Genomic DNA, 19158 nt, shown 5'->3' with positions numbered 1-19158 from the left:
ACCGGGGTGAACATTATCAGAAAGGACCTGGAGGTACAGGTAATTCCCATGTTTGTTATTGATTTACACGAGATGTTTGTCCCACCTTTCTTCCAAGGACTGCTGGGCTATATTTATGGTTTCACCCTCCTCCAATTTATCCTCACAACAATCCTACAAGAGTAGGATGGCTGAGACACTGGCTGACCAGCCAGTGTCTCAGCCATGACAGAGGGTCATGACAGAGGCCCTTTTCACACTGCTTACCTGCTGCCGCAACGACGCGAAATATCATGCAAAAAATGCGGAACATTGCATTTTCTCACGCGAGAAAACGCGATGTTCTGCGTTTTTTGTGCGATATTTCGCGTAATTGTGGCAGCAGGTAAGCAGTGTGAAAAGGGCCAGAGTCAGGATTTGAATCCAGTTCACAGTCCAGTACTGCTATGCCACACTAGCTTTAGCCATATTCAGAATAGAGAGAGATGCTGTCCAGAGAGCACAGGATGCTGGAGCAGAAAGTGGAGACTATGTTGAACCTAGCAGCCCTGAGTTCAAATTTCCACTCAGCTTCACCTACAAAGCTATTGTTGTATGGACAAGACAATAATCCTGGTGTTTGTCACCATGACTTTCTTGGAGGAAGGTGGGATACAAATGCAAATTTCTTTCCAAACTAGACTCAGTAGCCACTACTGTTGCCAGCTTCTTGCTAGGAGTGGGGGATCTCCTACCTCCAGCTCCTGTTGCCTGCCACCAATAAGCTGGGTGATGGAAGGAAATGGCTGCATGACATGGGGCCAGGGGTTGCAATCAGCATTCCTGGTGCAATGATATCATTCTAGAGCAACCCAGAAGTGACGTCATCACGCCATGTTATACTCCAGCATTCACCCAAAACGTTGTAGTTAAACCATCGAGTTTTGGTGAATGTCAGAGTGGGCCCCATGTGATGACATCTCTACTGAGTCATTACTTCTTGGTCATCACACCAGATGACACTAGGCTAGTGTCTGCCTGTCAGGTACATCTCACAGATTCCTGACTGTGTTGGCTGCCACTGCTTGGAGCGGTGGCAGATGAAAATTCTATTTAAAACACAGCAACGTCAGCAACTTTGCTATGTCAGTTCAGGGCACAACCTGGAAGTGACAAAGGATAACTTTAGGAATCACCAGAAACTCATAGAGTTTTCAGCAATTCCTAGAGCTATCCTTTGTCACTTTGAGATTGTACTTTTTATATATTTATTATATTAGACTTTTAGTCCGCCCTCCCTGCCAGGTGGGCTCAGGGTGGAGTACAGCATTTCAAATTACATAAATACAGTTAAAAACAGATAAAACAGTATACAAATAACATTAAAACAACTTTATACAATACAGCTTCAATTCAGATGGCAATGATAAAATACTGCTTTTCAAGCCCTGGCTCATATGTGGGGTGGTGGACAGATCTTTAGTGTGGCCAGTGGGGGCCCAACCTAGCCTCCACCATATGCCTGGCAGAACATCTCTGTCTTACAGGCCTGGCAGAAAGATAATAAATCCCATCGGGCCCTGGTTTCCTCAGACAGAGAGTTCCACCAGGTCGATACCAGGACCGAAAAGGCCCTGGCTCTGGTCGAGGGCAGGCGGGCCTCCCTTGGGCCAGGGACCACCAACAGTTGTTTATTTGTTGAACGAAGCATCCTCTGGGGTTCATATGAGGAGAGGCGATCCTGCAGATATGCTGGGCCCAGTCCGCATAGGGCTTTATAGGTCAACACCAAAACCTTGAACCGGACCCGGTACTCAACTGGTAACCAGTGCAGCTGGTGTAGTGTAGGTGGTATATGTTCCCTAATTGGGACCCTTGAAATTACTCGCGCAGTTGCATTTTGGACCAACTGTAGCCTGCGGATCAGGCCCAGGAGAAGCCCTGCATAGAGTGAGTTGCAGTAGTCTAATCTAGAGGTGACCATTGCTTGGATCACTGCAGTTAAGTCATAGGTTGATAGGTAGGGGACAAGCTGCCGGGCCTGTCTTAGATAGAAAAATGAAGATCGGGCAACCGCTGCGACCTGTGCCTCTGTAGTCAGGGAGGCATCCAGGATCACCCCCTGGGGAGAGTATTACCCTCTGAGGGACACCGCACACCAATGGGTGGCAGGATGACAATTTCTCCCCAAGTGCCACCCTCTGTCCCCGACCGTGGAGAAAAGAGACAAGCCGCTGTGAGGCAGTCCCTCGTATCCCCACATCGGCAAGGCGGTGGGTCAGTGGATCATAATCGACCGTACTGAATGCTGCTGACAGATCCAGTAATAGCAGCAGCACCGATCCACTGCGATCCAGCTGCCTGCGGAGATCATCTGTGAGGGCAACCAGCAATGTCTCCACCCCATGTCCCAGGCGAAAGTCAGACTGGAAGGGATCTAGGGATGAGGAATCATTCAGGAAACCCTGTAGCTGCTCCACCACCACCCGCTCAATCACCTTACCCAGAAATGGGAGGTTTGAAACTGGGCGGTAACTGACCAGGTCGGTGGGGTTCAAAGATGGTTTCTTCAGTAGAGGCCTAACCACAGCTTCCTTCAGTGCTCCAGGAAAGACCCCAGAGTTCAAGTACATGTTGACAATGGCCTCCAAGGCAGTCCGTAGCCCATCCACACTGGCCTTCACCAGCCATAACAGGCACGGGTCCAAGGAGCACGTGGTAGGTCTCACTGCTAGCAGGGTCCTTTCAATCTCATCCCCAGAGAGTGGGTTGAAATGATCTAATATCATCCCAGTAGATGGCCAAGGGGCCTCTAGTTCACGTACTGTGTCAATTGTGGCCAGCAAGTCACAGCAGAGAGACAAGATTTTATCAGCAAAAAAGCTCCCCAAATCCTCATAGCTAATATCTGAATTCAAAATTTGACAGTCTCCCCCTGATAGGGAGACAAGTGATCGAACCACATTAAACAATTTTGCTGGGTGTGAGCTAGCTGATGCAAAGGAAGCTGCATAGAAATTTTTCTTTGCAGCCTTCACTGCCATCTCATAGGCTTTCATAAACGTCCTATAAGATGATCTTGCTTCTTCCTCGCGAGATCACCGCTACCCTCGCTCAAGCCGTCTCAGCTCCCACTTCATCCATCGTAGTTCCTCTGTATACCAGGGAACCAATCTGATGTGGGGGCGAAGAGGGCGATGGGGGGGGCGATTTTGTTGATGGCTTCGGAAAGATGGACTTGCCAGTCTTCCACCAGCTCATCCAATGAACCACCAGGGAGTATCGGATCCCACAGAGCATTCTGGAAACCAATTGGATCCATAAGTCTCTGCGGGCGAGCATAAATAAGCTCACCGCCCTTGCAGGGTGGGGGTGGCATATCCAGGTGAGCCTTCAGAACCAAGTGGTCTGACCATGGCACCAGTTCAACTGCTTCCAGATCCACATTTATCCACACCCCAAAGATCAGATCCAGTGTGTGGCCTGCTTGATGCGTGGGGGTCAAAACAATCTGGGAGAGTCCCAGTGCGGCCATGGAGGATACCAGATCCACAGCCCGAGTAGAGGTGGCATCATCGGCGTGGACGTTGAAGTCTCTCAGCACTATCAGTCTCAGATACTCCCAGGCCCACCCCGCTACCGCCTCCAACAGGCGTGACAGGGTATCTGCTGGTGTGCTAGGCGGTCGGTACACCACACAGATAGCCAAACTCTCCTCAGCACCCCACACTAGGCCCACACAATCAATAATGGAGATCTCCAGGGCAGGGAGAGGTCTGAAGGAAAAAGACTCTCGAACAAGGATTGCCACCCCTCCCCCCCAGCCACCCATTCGGGACTGATGGAGGACCGAAAACCCAGGTGGGGGATCAGTTCTTTCAAGGCGACTGTTTCGCCCTCCCTTACCCAGGTCTTGGTCATGCACACCAGGTCCATATCATTCGCTGCAAAATAATCATGCAGCGTTCTAGTTTTATTATTTATGGACCTGGTATTGCACAACATCAGTGTCGAAGGGGCGCTAAATTTCCTAACTCCACACCTAGCATTTCTCAGGATGGGATGCAGGTTGGAAGGACACCAAGCTCTACCATATCTCCATGTCCTTCTCATCTTGGCCAAAGTCCCACCGCCATACCTCCCTCGCCCCCAGAGGACTGGGATCCCTGACTTCATACTGGCCAATCCTTCATCCACCACCCTTTGCCTTGCTCTATCTGCCAAGCTACCAGCTCTTAAATAATTACAGCTTAATTTTTTGACATAGCAATGTTGCTGATAGTGCAGTCACCTCCCATGACCCTACCCTAGCCCTCCTGCTGGAAGCCAGGTTGGCATGCCATTCCTAGGTGACACTTAACACTTACCCAAAATGTTTTGGGGGAATGTTAGAGTACCCCCTGCATGGTGACATTCTGAAAGTGACCTCACTGGGCAAGAGGCAACTTTAGCAACCACCACTGATGTCTTCCAAATCTCTAAACTAGGCTTAGGCTCTAAACTAGGCTATTACTAAATGCACTACAGATGGAGCTAGACCTGTCGGCTGTTTTAAAGGTGTTTCCACACATGGTCGGGGAAAAGTCAAGTCCACTGTGGAAGCAGCAGCAAGAGAGGTGGGACAAGTCTATATGCCCTGTCCCCACATGACTTGCTGCTCTCCACCTTATTGTGCCATGTTGCTGCAAAACTGCTGACAAGACAAGAATCGTCCAAGGCCCCCTAGTCCAGTTTAGAGATGGACACGAACCTAATTACGACCCCAAAAAACCTACGAAACAGGCTGGTTCGTGGTTCGTGAACCAGGGTTCATGGTTCTTTTCACAGAACTTTCACAAACTTTATACTGGTTTGTTGGGTTGTATTACAGGGGCAGTTTAAATGGCCAAATGGACATTTAAACTGTCCCTTTAAGGGACTTGCAAGGACAGGTCCCTTTAAACTATCAGCTGGCAGGCGGCGAGGGGGGGACCCCCCCCCCGCTGCCTGCCAGCTGATAGTTTAAAGGGACCTGCTGCCAGCAGGTCCTTTTAAACTGGCCAAACCCTAGCCCCCCCACCCCCCAGCCCCAACCCCAACTTACCTTAAGAAGGGCCGCGGCATCCTCCCCCTCCTCCTGTGAGGGGCGGCAAGGCCGTTTTTGGCCTCCTCCACCCCTGCGCAAGCCCACAGAGGAATGGAGGAGGCCGAGAATGGCCTTGCTGCCCCACAAATGGCCGTGGCGCGCCACAGCCATTTGAGCGGCAGCAAAGCCATTGTTAGCCTCCTCTGCCCCTCTGCTGGCCCATGCAGGGGCGTTGGCCGAAAACAACCTCCTCCGTCCCACTGCGGGCTCGCAGAGGGATGGAGGAGGCCAAGAACGGCCTTGCCACCCCTCAAATGGCCGCGCCACAATTCCCTTTAAACTATCAGCTGGCAGTGGGGGGAATCCCCCCCTGCCGCCTGCCAGCTGATAGTTTAAAAGGACCTGCTGCTTGCAAGGCAGGAAAGGGCCCTTTGAACAGTTAAATGCCCCTTTCCCTGCTGCTGCTAAGCGGCCAGAAAGGGGTATTTAAACCCCACGAACCACAAACTGGGTTGTAACTGGCCCCAGTTCCATACCAGTTCGTGGTTTTTGGTTCGTTAAAATCCACAAACCACGAATCTCATGGTTTGGGGGGGGGTTGGTTCATGCTCAGGGGTCATTTCGTAGAAAAAGAGCTGGAGGAACTCATTAGCATAACTCATTAGCATATGCCACACCTCTTGCCATCAACGGAAGTGTGTCATTAGTGTGACTGATTTGCATATGCCACACCCCCTAGACCACCTATTCTGGCTGTTTTGGACCCAATCCTGGTCATTCAGGGCCAAAATTGGGCCCAAAATGACAAAAAGGGGCTGAAAATGTCTGAGAAGGGGCCCAAAATGGTCAGGATCAGGCCACTGATGAGCAGGAGAGTTATCCACCACCCGTCAGAGGCCTGAGTTTAAATTCAACATTTTGAAGGGGAAGTTTAGCTCTGCCCCCTTCCAAGATTGGTTGCAGGCAGAACTTCCATATGAGGCTCTGCCTTTTTGCCACCTGACCATTTCCCCTTGCAAAAAACGTTTTTCCTTTGCTTCAGCTTAGGATAGCCGTAGGAGTACTATACTTTGTGCTCAGAAAAATTATAACATGGTGTGAAGGCTCGCCATAAAAACAGAGGCCTAGTGAGCCCCACCCAGAGAGGCAGTCCATATTATTCAAGTGGCAAGGAACAAGGTCGTCCCCACTGAAAGCCAACCTGCATCTATTTCAGCATGCCTGTCCACTGCCTGTCAGGGATATCTCACAGATTTCTGACTATGACCTACAATCTTGAGCCTTGCACAGAGGGCATCCATCTCTTTTAGGGTTGCCAATTTCTAGGTGGGGCTTGGAGGTATCCCAGAATTACAATTGATCTCCAAACAATACAGATCAGTTCCCCTGGAGAAAATGGCTGCTTTGGAGGGTAGACTCTTATGCTATCATATATGCTGAAGTAGCTCCCTTCTTCAAACTCTGCCCAACTTACTCTTAGGAATCCCAGGTGCCTGCCGGTAGTGGGCAACCTCCCGGCAGTATGCCCACTTGCCCACTGGCAACTGGCGGGAGGTTCCAAACCACCCAGCAATTGCCTGCCACCAGCAGCCACCCCAGGCACAAGCACAGCACACACACTCCTGGTAGCTATGATCACTTCTAGAAGTAATGTCATCACGCCAGCCATTAGACTGCTCCTGTGCTTCACTTGGGGCCAATTTTGGTCCCAAAGGGGCCAACTGGCCACACGCAAAGGGCGGGAGCACTCCCGTGACAGGGAAAATGACATCTCATCGGAAGTGATGTCATTGCATTGGTGCTGGGAACACACATATGGGGTCAACGTCCCAGTGAATCCTGGGTCCCCTCCCTCCTGCTGGGAAGGTATAGGGACCTGGCAACCCTACCTGGTCTCTACTCTCAAATCTTCAAAAATTTTCCAACCTAAACAATTTTTTTTAAACAATTCCAACCTGTTGTTAGCATCCCTAATCCCTTCTGTTCTTCAGTCTCTTTTTTTCAATCCCTACACTCACCCCCTCCCACATACACCCCCCAGCCAATGAGTACTTGGAGGGGCAAGTTTATAAAAGGAAAAGATCTCTCCAACAAAGAAAATTTTCATCTCCCTCACAAAACTGCAATTCCCAGAGTACTTGGGGAGGATCCAAGTTATTCACAGTGATTCAAACATTTGCAGTTTGATGGGCTGAGGCATAGTAGAGAGACTCTTTACAGCACATGGAGATATTCACTGTGGCTGCCCTGTAATCAGGGCTTTTTTTCTGGGAAAAGAGGCAGTGGAACTCAGAACCGCACAATCACGTCACTTTGGGTCAGCTGGAACAAGGGGTTGTTTTTTAAATTTTCAATCACCCTGGGTGAAAATGGTCACATGGCCAGTAGCCCCGCCCCCTAATCTCCAGACAGAGGGGAGTTTAGATTGCCCTCCTGTCTGGAGATAAGGGGGCGGGGCCACCGGCCATGTGACCATTTTCAAGAGGTGCTGGAACTCCATTCCACCACATTCCAGCTGAAAAGCCCTGCCTGTAATGATGGAACTCCTTGCCTCTTAATGGTAACTACAGCCCAATCCTATAAAACCTTCTCTTCCCCCCTCCCCCAAATTCTGTTTATTGTTTTCAAAAACACCTTCTCTGACTTCCCTTGGCACAGAAAGGGCTCCATGCCACCTGGTGTACACAACTGCCCCATCTGTGGCCGCAGTGGGTGTTCCACTCCAGGTGTTCTAAATGGGCAAAGTTTGCAGTGCAACCACATTGCTTAATTGGGTGGTTAAAACAGCCTAAAGAGGAAACTAGCACCCCATTTGCACAAATATTTGGAGGGAGGGAGTTCTGCAGTCTCTGGATTTATTTATAGCTTAGGCCCGATAAATTTTTGCCCACACAGAGACGAACTATGCCTTACATTTTAAACCTAGGTCCTTGTAAGCCATGTGGTCTTATGAGTTGTGTGAGAGGAAATAGCTTCAGCTTCTCCTATGCTATTTTCCTCACTAGAAGTGGCTGGGGGTGGGGCACTATTTGCTCCACATGTACTAATGGGGTACATGCAGGTTTCCCTAATGAGACTAACAGAATTCACCCAGGGCCAGGAAAACACAATCAGCGATTTTTTTAAAAAAGTGGAGGCATAAGCACCTTCTCCCCATGTGCTATGGTCCCAACTTGAATCAGGACCTGTGCACCTGGGAATGGAGTTTCCAGTGGAAAACCTGCTTGCACACATGTCCTCATGGCAGACCTGAACCTGCACATAGGTAGAGCCTTGACACAGAGAAGGTGACTCTCCCACAACTGTTGATTTCTATCTCTGAACACTGGCTGAAACTGCAGTACCTTCCACAGACTTTTCTGTTTGGCCTGGCATTTGATGCAATAATAGGAATGGAATTTTCAGTAGTTGCCAATAGGGTCGTGAGGGGTGGTTTCCTCTTCCTAATGGAACTATTTTATAAAGATGTCTGTTTATGTCTGTCCTTGGGAAAGGGTCGGGCCATTTTGGATCAGTAGATGCCCTAGGCATTATTGAATCAATAATGGGCACATTAACAAAAGTACTGTACAACTGATGGACTGCTAATATTTCCCTACTACTGTTCTCTTCATGGGTAGAAAAAGAGTCGGCTAGATTGGCCTTTCCAAAGCCAGCTATTTCATTTTCCCACATTCAGCCCACTCGTACATGATACGGCCACTTCTCTTCCTCTCAGAAAGTGGGCACAGAAGAAATGTAGGCATTTAGTCCCAACGAAAGCAGCTGTGGGAACTACACAGAAGTGTAGTCTACGTGCGTATAAACCATGGCAGTCTACAGCTGCGAACGGAATGAAATATCAAATGGAATTTAAAAGAAAACCCCCTGAAAAGCAAGAAGCCTAGCCTTACAGACCTTCTACTTTCTGAAGGAAGTAGGGAGGTGGGTTGTGGGAATATGGCTGCCAGCTGTAGAAGCCAAGGCTGAGCATTTGTCACCCTTCCTGTTTTAGTTACTAAGTCAGAGGCATGAAAGCTTTGGGCCCTTGGCTCATGGCCTCTGGTGCTGAGCGCCCAACATATCCCAGAAACAGCCCTGAAATAAACTGAATTATTTTTCTTTTGCTGGTTGCTTGTTTATTTGTGTGTTTTCCCCCCCTAATAGCCACTTTGGTTTCCTTCTCAGAACAAAAGCAACAAATACAGCTCATGAGAGGGAGGGCAGGAAAGGTTAGTTCTCTTGGCCCTTTCTTACATGCCTAGGGTAATGACAATCACCACCTTGGGATCAGGTAGCAATTTTCCCCAGGCCAGTTTGGCTAGGGATCCTGACAGTGTTTTGCCATCTTCTGGGCATGGAGCAGGGGTCACTGGGGGGGTGTTGGCGGGACGTAGTTGTGAATTTCCTGCATTGTGCAAAGGGTTGGACTAGATGACCCTGGATGTCCCTTTTAAACCCTATGATTCTATGAAATAAATAAACCTTAGCCTGCAATCATGCTGGGTGAAGAATCAAAGAGTACCTTTGCCACCTGGGGGAAGTGCAGTGGCAGAAAATGTCTATACAGTTTCAGCAGGCCAACAAACTAGCAAACTTTCTGGCTGCCATAAACCAGTGCAGCAGCCCGTTATAAGTCTTTTGGCAGGCAATGTCAGTTTGTGCCAGCCCCGGGATGAGTCCCCAAGAATGCAATCAATGAAGCAAGCCGCACAAGGCTGTTAATAATCAGATCATCAGCATAAGTTGCACAGTTCATCCAAGCTCTGCAGCGACGCAGAGATGAAATACAGTTTTCTTTCCCTTTCTTTCCAAAACATGCTTTTTTCTTTCTAATAAACATTGATGTACGAAATAACAAAAAAAAAATCAGCTGCATAAGCGAGAGATCTATGCAATGTCAGAAACCAACGTGGGATGAGATGGGCGTAAGCGAATGGGAGGAGAAAAATCAAGAGCGTGAGGAAGAGAGAAATGGAGAAGGAGAGCAATGGTAAGAGACTGGGGAGGAGGAGAACAGAAGAAATTAAAAACTCGTTTGTTGAAAGAAACTTAAAACCATACCTTGGCTGTTTAACGTCAGGTGAGCTGGACCTTGAGGGGGAAGGAAAGGAAAAAAAGAAAGAAAGAAAAAAGACGAGTCATATAAACGCACGGAAAAAAGGAGGGTTTTTCCCCTCTTTGCCACAATTTAAAAGCTTTTTTTAACTTGTGACAGACATCCAGGCCCCCAGCAGAGAGAGAGAGGGAAGGGGGTTGAGGGTCGGATGCCGAAACAAACAGAAAGGAGAGGAGAAGAAACTTAAAATCCCGGACAGAACCAAAGCAATAACAAGAGGGGAACAGGGGGAAAAGTTTGGTTTCTTTTAGGGTTAAAAAAAAAAAGCATTTCGGGCAAACGGCTACATCGCCCACTGAGAGAAAATGCTTTTTTTTTTCCAGGTTAAAACAACAAAAATGGAAAAAACAAACACACAAACCAAGCAGTCTTGAGGGGAGAGTGTTGTGTTTGCGGCCTGCGAGCCTCCCTCGGAATGAGCACGCTGCTCCAGGAAGAAAAAGCGTTAGTGGTAACAAGACCAGGGACAGCCGGCCTTTCCCTGTGGAAACTCTGTCACTCTATTGGGGGTGGAGGTCAATGGTGGGGAGAGAGGGAGACTGAACCCTTGTTCTTAGCCTCAGTGTCAATGAGACTGGGACACAATTTCCCTCCAGGCCATTTTATTTGTAACACCTTCTGGATAAGAGGAACTCCACATAAATGCCAGGTACCACCTCTGTCACCATGTCCCACCCCCAATGTAGAGAGACACAGGCTCCAAAGAGCCAACAGTAGCCTTGAATGGGAGTTTGTAGGGGCAGAACCCTTGACTCCGTCAGCAGTAGAGATAGACCAGACTCATATATGCACACACCACAGTACCATGCTTTTGTATTCTGGGTTAAAGTTTGAAGTCACTACCATTCCCACCCTCATCTCCACCTCTGAGTTGTAATCAAGGCAGATAAGAAAGCCATCCTTCCCCCATTTCGTCATAAGCATGAACTGGAACACTGAAAACGTTTCCCAACTGCAAGTCAAACAGAGAGCTTCTCAACAGCCACCCTCCCCAACCTGGTCAAGTGAGGTGAGTAACAGTTACCTCCAGGCGATCAAGCAGGGAAGAGACAAATGTAAGTATGTGTAGGCAGGCTACTAAACATGGCGGCCGTCTAGTAGCTTTTGAGGACTTCTTTGCACGAATGGAGTTAAAGGCTGTTAATAATATACCCTGAATGCGAGCATCCATCCTTTCTTCCACCCACCACAAGCATGCATTCAATGAGAAGCAGAGTACCAAACCCAGCATGCATTTACCTTGTCTGGGGAGAAAAAAACACCTCCTCAATTGTTAGGGCTTTTGTTACTAAGCAGAGTTTCACCCACAGACACTGTGCCATTCATATTTCTTCACTGCAAAGTGGCAGAATCCAGCCTTTCTAATCATGGGATTTGAAGAGTTGTCTTACATTATGCCAGTCTTTAGCTATGTTCCAAGCACAGGACTGGCCCTTCAGTGGCCTTTAGGTGACACTCAATCCACAGCAAATATCAAGATCACATATGTGTGTGTGCATCACACACACGCACAGACACAGACACACTTTATTTGGGGAACATTTTCAAGCAAGAAATCTTTGCTGATTTCCAGGCTTGCAAATCCTGCAAGGAATAACGAGAAACCTTGCACAGGGGGCAAGCAGGATCGGAAACCTAATGACACTGGAGGCAGGGGCTTGATCACTGAACAGGCCAAAGAAGAGGCCCACAAGGAAGAGGGGTGACCACACATCCCTTTCCCTGATGCTTAAGAATGTGGGCAGCAGCAGACTGAGGGGGCATTGCTATTCCTTCCCTGCCGTCCCCCTGCCACCATTCATCACCATATCAGCTGGCAGCTGTTTCCAAAAAGCACACAATTTCATGGAAATGAGAGGTCCTCATTCTGCTGCACCTCAAAATACACACTCAACGAACCACACCATGCCAATCAATCTGCCAAGCAACTCCAGCCCTAAAGTGGCTGCGTTCACCACTGTCGGACTCTTCCCTATGCAAACACACACAGAGCAGTAAAACCTCTGAAACACTCACAACAGGAAAGTGGAACAGGCTGTCATGGGGAGACAGAACCACGCATGGGGTGGAAGTTTTAACTCGGGGACCCTCTCATTCCCTGCCCTGCTTCTTAGAGGGGGCTATTCTCTTCCATTTCTGTGAGAAAGCAGTTTTACCAAGGTAGATTCACGCTGTGGATGATACTGCATTTTATCCTCTGTCGAGAATTTGCATTTCCTGTCTACACAGCAAAGGGGATAGTACATGGCTGATGGCTGATATCTGATCAGTGCTTCAAACAAAATTAAAAGGGGTGGGGGATTACTTGATCCCACCCAAAGAGGCAACAGAAGCCACCCATCCGTAATGTACTCTCTCCTTCTCCAACCTGCCCAATGAATAGAAATGTCTACAGTTCCAGTTTCCAAATATTAACTACAGAGATTAAAAATGAGAAAGCCCATAAAGGGAAAAAAGAAGACATGAGATTACAACTGCCTGGTTTTTACTAGGAGAGGTTAGAAAGGTCAGATAAAGGCATCAGAATCTTGTTCAAGTGAAACAGAAGCCAAGGTAAGGTCTGCTAGTGATGGGACCTAAAGCTGGGAAGGATCTGGGGGGTTTGTGAGCTTATTTCTAAGAAACCTTTGCTCCTGATTGGAGGGAAAAAACAATGCCACTGGTTGCACTATCGTTGTAATTGTGCTTGACAGCAAATAAATCTCGACAAACTAACTCTTGAAAGAAATAGGATAAGGATGAGAAAACACTGGAAATCAGCAGGTGGGGTAAGATGTCATCTGGGTTTACTAATAACAAGGTAAACCAAGTATTATAATTGCAGAAGAAAAAAAGTTATATAGATTGTCCCTGACCTGCTAGGAATCAGCCCTACTCTCCTTTTTAAACTGGAGAATAAACCCCTGGCCCTACTTCCTGGGATGGAAGCAAGTGGCCCTAAATCCAGATGTATAGGGGCGGGCCAAGATTTCTGAGTGAGCGATTAAAAAAGCACACTCTGCACAAGGTAAGAAGTAATATTTCACATTTCAAAGCCTTGACATTGCAAAGCGGTTTTTAGAGGAGGGGCTACGGCTCAGTGGTAGAGCAGTTGCTTAGCATGCAAAAGGTCCCAAGTTCAATCCTCCAAACCTCCAACTAAAAGGATCAGGCAATAGGTGACTATGAGACTCCAGAAAGCCACTGTCCATTAAAGAAGACTCTGGCCGGACTCAGTATGAGGCATCTTCATGTGTTTGCTACACCCTGGCTTGTACAAGAGGGAAGAGGGAGACATCATACTTTGAATAACATTGCTGTGGTCAGAATTCGATCCTCTGCATCCAACTGGATAACTCCCCTTCCCTTCCACTATCCAAAACTGGGCCCAGGGGTCCTGATTTCTACTTTCCCCAACCCATTAACCCCTTCCAAAGCTGCAAAAGGAGCCCTAATAATATGCAGCCTAACATCCCCTTCCCAACCAGAGGATACAGGAGTCCAGGGTCCCAGTCCCACCCAACACTTCCCTCTCAACAACAGGAGGCTCACCCTAAGTCAGCACACTCTTATCCTAGTTTCAGGAAGGAATGAAAGTGGGGATGTAACTCAGTGCCCCTATTCTAAAGCCTACAAGGGGGGGGGGATAATTATGGTGTATATGTCAAGAAAGGGTGTTGATTTTTAGAGATAGTTTTGAGCTGGGGAGCCAAAAATTGGTTCAAGATTTTCTGCAATAGCTAACCAGCTCTTACTCTGAGTAATCCAGGAAGAGGGGGGGAAAGGGGACCAGAGTGTGACAAATAACACCAGTTCACTTGAGCAAGTGAGCCAATTCGTGCAACAGGAGCCATCCATTCACTCCCCCTCACATCCACAGCCAATCTGAAAGAGCAGCATGGCGGCAGGGGGGAGGTAGCAATTAATCAACAAATAAATAAGAAAACAAATACTCCAGCCAAACTGATGTGTCAAGTCTCAAAGGCTTGGGCCTTTTCTACATATATCACTAAATAAGCGTTGCTGAGACACCCAGCCTTTTCCAGCTCCCAACAAGCACCACCAAAAATGAGGCATGAGGTGATTGGTTGGAAGAACTTGTGAGGGGGGAGAGGGCTGTTGGAAGGGGGAGCAGGCATGCCTGGCTCTTGCTGGAGGGGTCTGGAAGCCTTGGTGCCTGTGGGGGTGCTGACCTGACCCATCTTGCTAGGCGCCTGAGTTGTATGGAGGAGGAAAAGGAGGCTGGGCGCATTAGGATGCTGCTCTCTCCTCTCGTTGCCATGGAGACCACTCCAATGATCCCTCAGGCATGACGGTGGCGGCCATATTGTTCTGACTGCTGCAGCCCCCCTCCCATTAACGAACTAGATTTGTCTCTGGATGGAAAGGGAGGGGTGGTCTTGTAGCAGGAAAAAAAATTCAGGAGGATGCTCTCAGAACCATCTAGCCTGGGAGGGAGAGGTAGGGAGGGAAATCCTTTCTGGTTTTCCTTTTTCTCTCTTTCCCACATTCACACCCCTCTGCTAATGTTGTACAGCCTGTCCCATAGCCCCCCTATAGCTGTCTGCTATTTCAGCCCCCATTCTCTCTCTCACACACACACATACAAATTTTGACCAACACTCAAAGGCACACATTCTCTCTTCCCCCCACCTGACTGCCCCAGACAGGCAATCTGCATAGTGTATCGGAAAGGATAAATCCCTAAGGAGCTGCTGAAAAGTCTATCACTCCTCAAGGCAGGGAACGGAAATGAGATAAAAGACACAGACAGCTAGAACCTGTCTTTCAGCAGAGAGGCCTGAGCACACTGCATTGCACACACATGTTCACAGTGCGCCATTTCAGCATACAAAGTGATTCACAATTGTGTACATGTCACATCACACAATATTTGAGCAAGACCTGCCTTGTACCAATGTCAGGCACAAGCATTCCTTTACTATCACAGCTCCTACTATCATACACACGCCCACACACTCCTGCATTAATACAGCCCACGGGTTCTTTCCCCACATTGCTGCACACGCCCACCTGTTAAATTTCTGTGCAGCTGCACATTATCAGCACACTCGTGAACTGTCACAAACACTGAAGCCTCATGGGTGCACACTAGATACACAAACACACACACCTCCCTCTTTCTGTGTACTCACAAACTGTGCATCACACATTCATTCACACGCCCTTCCTTATCCAAGGTCCTGAACGCTCACTCTGAAGTGGGAAAGAAGAGAAGTAAGGGATTGGTACAGAGCTGCAGGGAGTGGATACAGCTTCCTCTTGAAGTGGGTGTAGCTTCCTCCACCATTAGCCACATCCTGAGTGGACTTAATGACCACTAGGAAAGGACCCGCACTGATTCATATTACATTGATAGGGATGACTGTACTCCCCCCCCCAATCTAATATGGGAAGCAAGAGGGGCCTTGTGCTAAGGTGTATGGTTTTATGATGGGGTCAGAGATGTCTTGTTCCATTGTTCAGCTAATGCCAGCTTTGAAGCAGAACCCCATACAGACCGGTGCATGCAGCAGTAGGGGACGAGGGGCTGCACATAACTGCATAGCCTAACCTCCACCCACTCACATGTGGAACACTTAGCAAGCCGGAGAGACCCACAAAACAGAACCACTATAGAAGCAGGAGGGGTGTGGGGGGGCACTTTGCAAGTTCAAAAGTTTGAGAAACACTGTCATAAGAAAACCCTGGTATTACCAAAGCGAATAATGAATGTGCCCATCACCAGTTTGCCAGGCACAGGTTGGCCACGATAACATGCCCTGCCTTATCTAAGCGTGTCGCCTTAATGACAGGGCCCTTAATCAGGACGTAGCTGCTGCTCAGGTGATTAATAACACAGCTGGCACTGGACACATGTAAATCACGTCCCAGGGAAATTTGCAAAAACACTTGCCCATTGGCTGTAGCGTGCCTGCTTATGAGCATATCACTGGCCTATTAGCTACAATGCAATGTTCCATTTGCATACAACAGTTCATTAGAGAAGAAGGTGGACTTGGGAAGGGGAACGGTTTGTGGAGGGGAGGGGATTTATATCCTCAGACTCAATGTCAAGCACATTTACAGCATAATCCTAAACCTCATCTCCAAACAGTTTAGGATGGCTACTAAGCCCTGCATTGGTTTAATCAGGAGATACGATGGTACATCCTGAAGACATGCCAGCATATCTGGAAAAACATTTGTGCCAAGCTGTGCTGAGCACTGTGATGGTGTAACCCCAGTGTTGTCATGGGAGTGTCACAGGCAGAGCAAGGCTAGGTCTCTCCAGCCCTGGGCACATCCCTGACGCCAGCACCATCTTACACTACTGAAATTTCTGGCATATCTCAACAAGATCCCATCAAGGCACATGGAAGTGGGAAAAAAAAGTGTCCCCAAACTCTAACCTCGCCCACAAACACTGATGTAGCTTACAAAACCAACTAAATCTGAAGCCATTCACAGTCTTTCAATGTACTATATAAATCACAGCCAGGACACCCATAGATCAGATAATAGAGCATGAGGGTTTTATCTCTCTGGCCTCAAGTTGAGTGCACTTGGAACATACATGGCGGGGCTGGTGATGTGAAATCCACAGAAAGGGCAGTTTGCTCAACAAGGGGGCGCTCAGAGAAGTAGGATCGTTCTCCCATTGTTGGTAGCAATGTATATAGAGGAATTTTGGAAAAAAGTACTACATCATATTACCTTAATGAGAAGTTATAAAATACCTTTTAAACCTGAGCTTATCTTTCTGGAGTTTTGGCAAAGTCACCCGATACCACAAATAAGGCAAGATCTTATTTCATCCCTCTTAGTAGCAGCCAAGACTGCCATAGCATCAAGATGGAAATCCCAACATCCACCCAGCCTAAGCACCTGGTTCATTAAGGTATGGGACCACCTGATAATGGAAAAGATATCAGACAAACTTCAACAGTCAGAAAATTATCCCAAACTGTTAAATTTCTTAGAAAAATGGTACCCATTTATAGAATATCTTTCCAGTAATGATTCACATTAAAAGCATCTTATCGAAGATTCATAAACACAGAACTTTAATAACAAATAAAATGTACCAAATCAAATACTAAACTCTCTTCTAATCTCAATCTCATCTTTAAATCACAATGTTATCTGACCTGATTACTTATCTACTTACAACAGTTAGCATCACTTAGGATATAGTATCTATTGTTTATATGTCAAACATGTTATACAAGACTTAGTTTACTTTCTATATCCAATGTATCAGACCACTTTGAATTGCACGTATGTTAATTGTATGATGTATGCTGTTTGAAATTAAGTAAAGTTTATAATGTTTAAAAAAAACCAAGGGGGCTCTGAGCACAAGGGAGAAAACAAAGATTGTTGTAGCACTGGCCTAACATGGCTCTGCTCAGATACTTTACAGGCATGCCATCTCAAGACAGAGACACCAAAAGGGAGACTCTACTCCCCCAACTGGGGATGGAAGAAGAATGCAGCACACTGCTGAGAGAGGGAGGGAGAGTCCCTGTCTCAAACTGGGAGTGCTGCAACTCTTTCTCCATGCCCCACCATGCCTACTCTGTACTGCCTCAACAAACCTCATCAGTTGCTAACAGTAAGTATGTGTAAATTGCAGAACTACAGCATAATACCATCTCCCCAGCAAGAAAAGGATGCAGGAAACACAGCTGCAGTCTAAGGCAACTACTACCACCACTCCACTCTAATCTGAGTTACTGTGGCCCAAACACATTTAGGATACCCACTACCTTGCAGGATCAGAGCTCCATGGAGCTGCCCCAGTGGGCAGTGCAGACACAGTTCCAATGCAACCCCCTAAAAAGGATGGGTGGCTCAGTAGTAACACTATGTCCCCCACCAGGGGCAGCCCATGATGTAGGAATCCACCGAGATGGAGGACTGTGGACTCTGCAAATGCATCACATACAATAGAGGCCCACTTGCTTTCTGCAGGCAGCTCTCAAGTCCCCCCCCCCTCCCATTTGCCACATGACTGCTGCCCCTGCATCTGCACTCCCCTGGCCTGGCAAAGGGCTGATACGCCTGAGCCTCTCCCATCCAACACCTGAACCTTTGTGCAGACGTGGTTTGGGGTGTTTAATCAGAGTTGCCCCAGGGGTGTGCACTACAGAAGCAAGTAAGTGCTGTGGCCATGTTTCCTTCACTGTACATACATCTGGCAAAAGCATCTGGAACATATTTCCTAGGAGGAAAGGCTGGAGAGTGTGAGAATTTACAGTCTAGAAAAAAGGGGAGATATAAAATTGTGTAATTTACTAGAACATAATATTATAACTCAAGGGTACCCAATGAATTGGGTGGGCAATAGATACAGAACAGACAAAGGAAATACTGTTTTACTCCGTCAGTAATTAAACTGTGGAGGTAGCAGTGGCCACAAGTATAGATAACTTTAAGACGGGGTTAGTTTCAAGGAGAAGAAGTCCATCAATGGCTATTAGATCAAGATGTGTAGCCGTGTAAGTCTGTCTGTAGCAGGAGAAAAGAGCAAGAGTCCAGTAGCACCTATAAGACTAACAACATGGGATGAGCTTTCATGAATCACAGCTCACTTCTTTAGATACATCTAGAATGTGAGTCCATCTGTTGCCGTGGTAGCCATTTGAGGGGCAGGAAGGGCCTTTTCGGCTCCTCCGCCACCGTGCAGCCCCGCAGGGCAGCCAGGAAGACTGGATTCAGCGGTGTGCAGCCCCGCAGGGTGGTGGAGAAGACTAGAGCCGCAGCCACTGCTGCCGCACCACCCCATTGCCTCCGCAGCTGCAACAGCCTGCTGGGCAGCCAGCTGCCTTGCCAGCAGCACGGCCAAGGTAAGTGGGAAGGTGGGGTGGGGGACTGGGGCTGGGGGTTGGGGTGGGATGTTTAAAGGGCCCTGCTGCTTGCAAGCAGCAGGAAAGGGGCCCTTTAAACTTCAGCTGTCAGGTGGAGGAATCCCCCCATCTGCCAGCTGAAATTTAAAGACACCTGCTGCTTGCAAAAGGCAGGGAAAGAGCCCTTTAAACTTGGGCCCCGATGC

The 19158-nt window shown here is 48.0% G+C and overlaps 1 protein-coding gene across 3 annotated transcripts in view; it reads right to left on the bottom strand.

Annotated features, from left to right (window-relative positions):
- NRXN2 (neurexin 2) overlaps positions 1-19158 on the bottom strand; it is a 309122-nt gene that overhangs the window by 257283 nt on the left and 32681 nt on the right. The window contains exon 3 of one of the 3 annotated variants that reach the window (XM_054990706.1): positions 10067-10096. The exons of the other annotated variants lie outside the window; for them this stretch is intronic. Within the exon in view, the coding sequence (XP_054846681.1) occupies positions 10067-10096 (30 nt within the window). The remainder of the gene's footprint in view (positions 1-10066; positions 10097-19158) is intronic. 3 annotated transcript variants of the gene reach the window in all.

Source organism: Eublepharis macularius, chromosome 1 (genome assembly GCF_028583425.1).
Source record: "Eublepharis macularius isolate TG4126 chromosome 1, MPM_Emac_v1.0, whole genome shotgun sequence".
In the NCBI taxonomy this organism is placed as follows: Eukaryota; Metazoa; Chordata; class Lepidosauria; order Squamata; family Eublepharidae; genus Eublepharis; species Eublepharis macularius.
The sequence above is the reverse complement of the archived record's forward strand: the minus strand, read 5'-3'. Positions and strand labels throughout refer to the sequence as shown.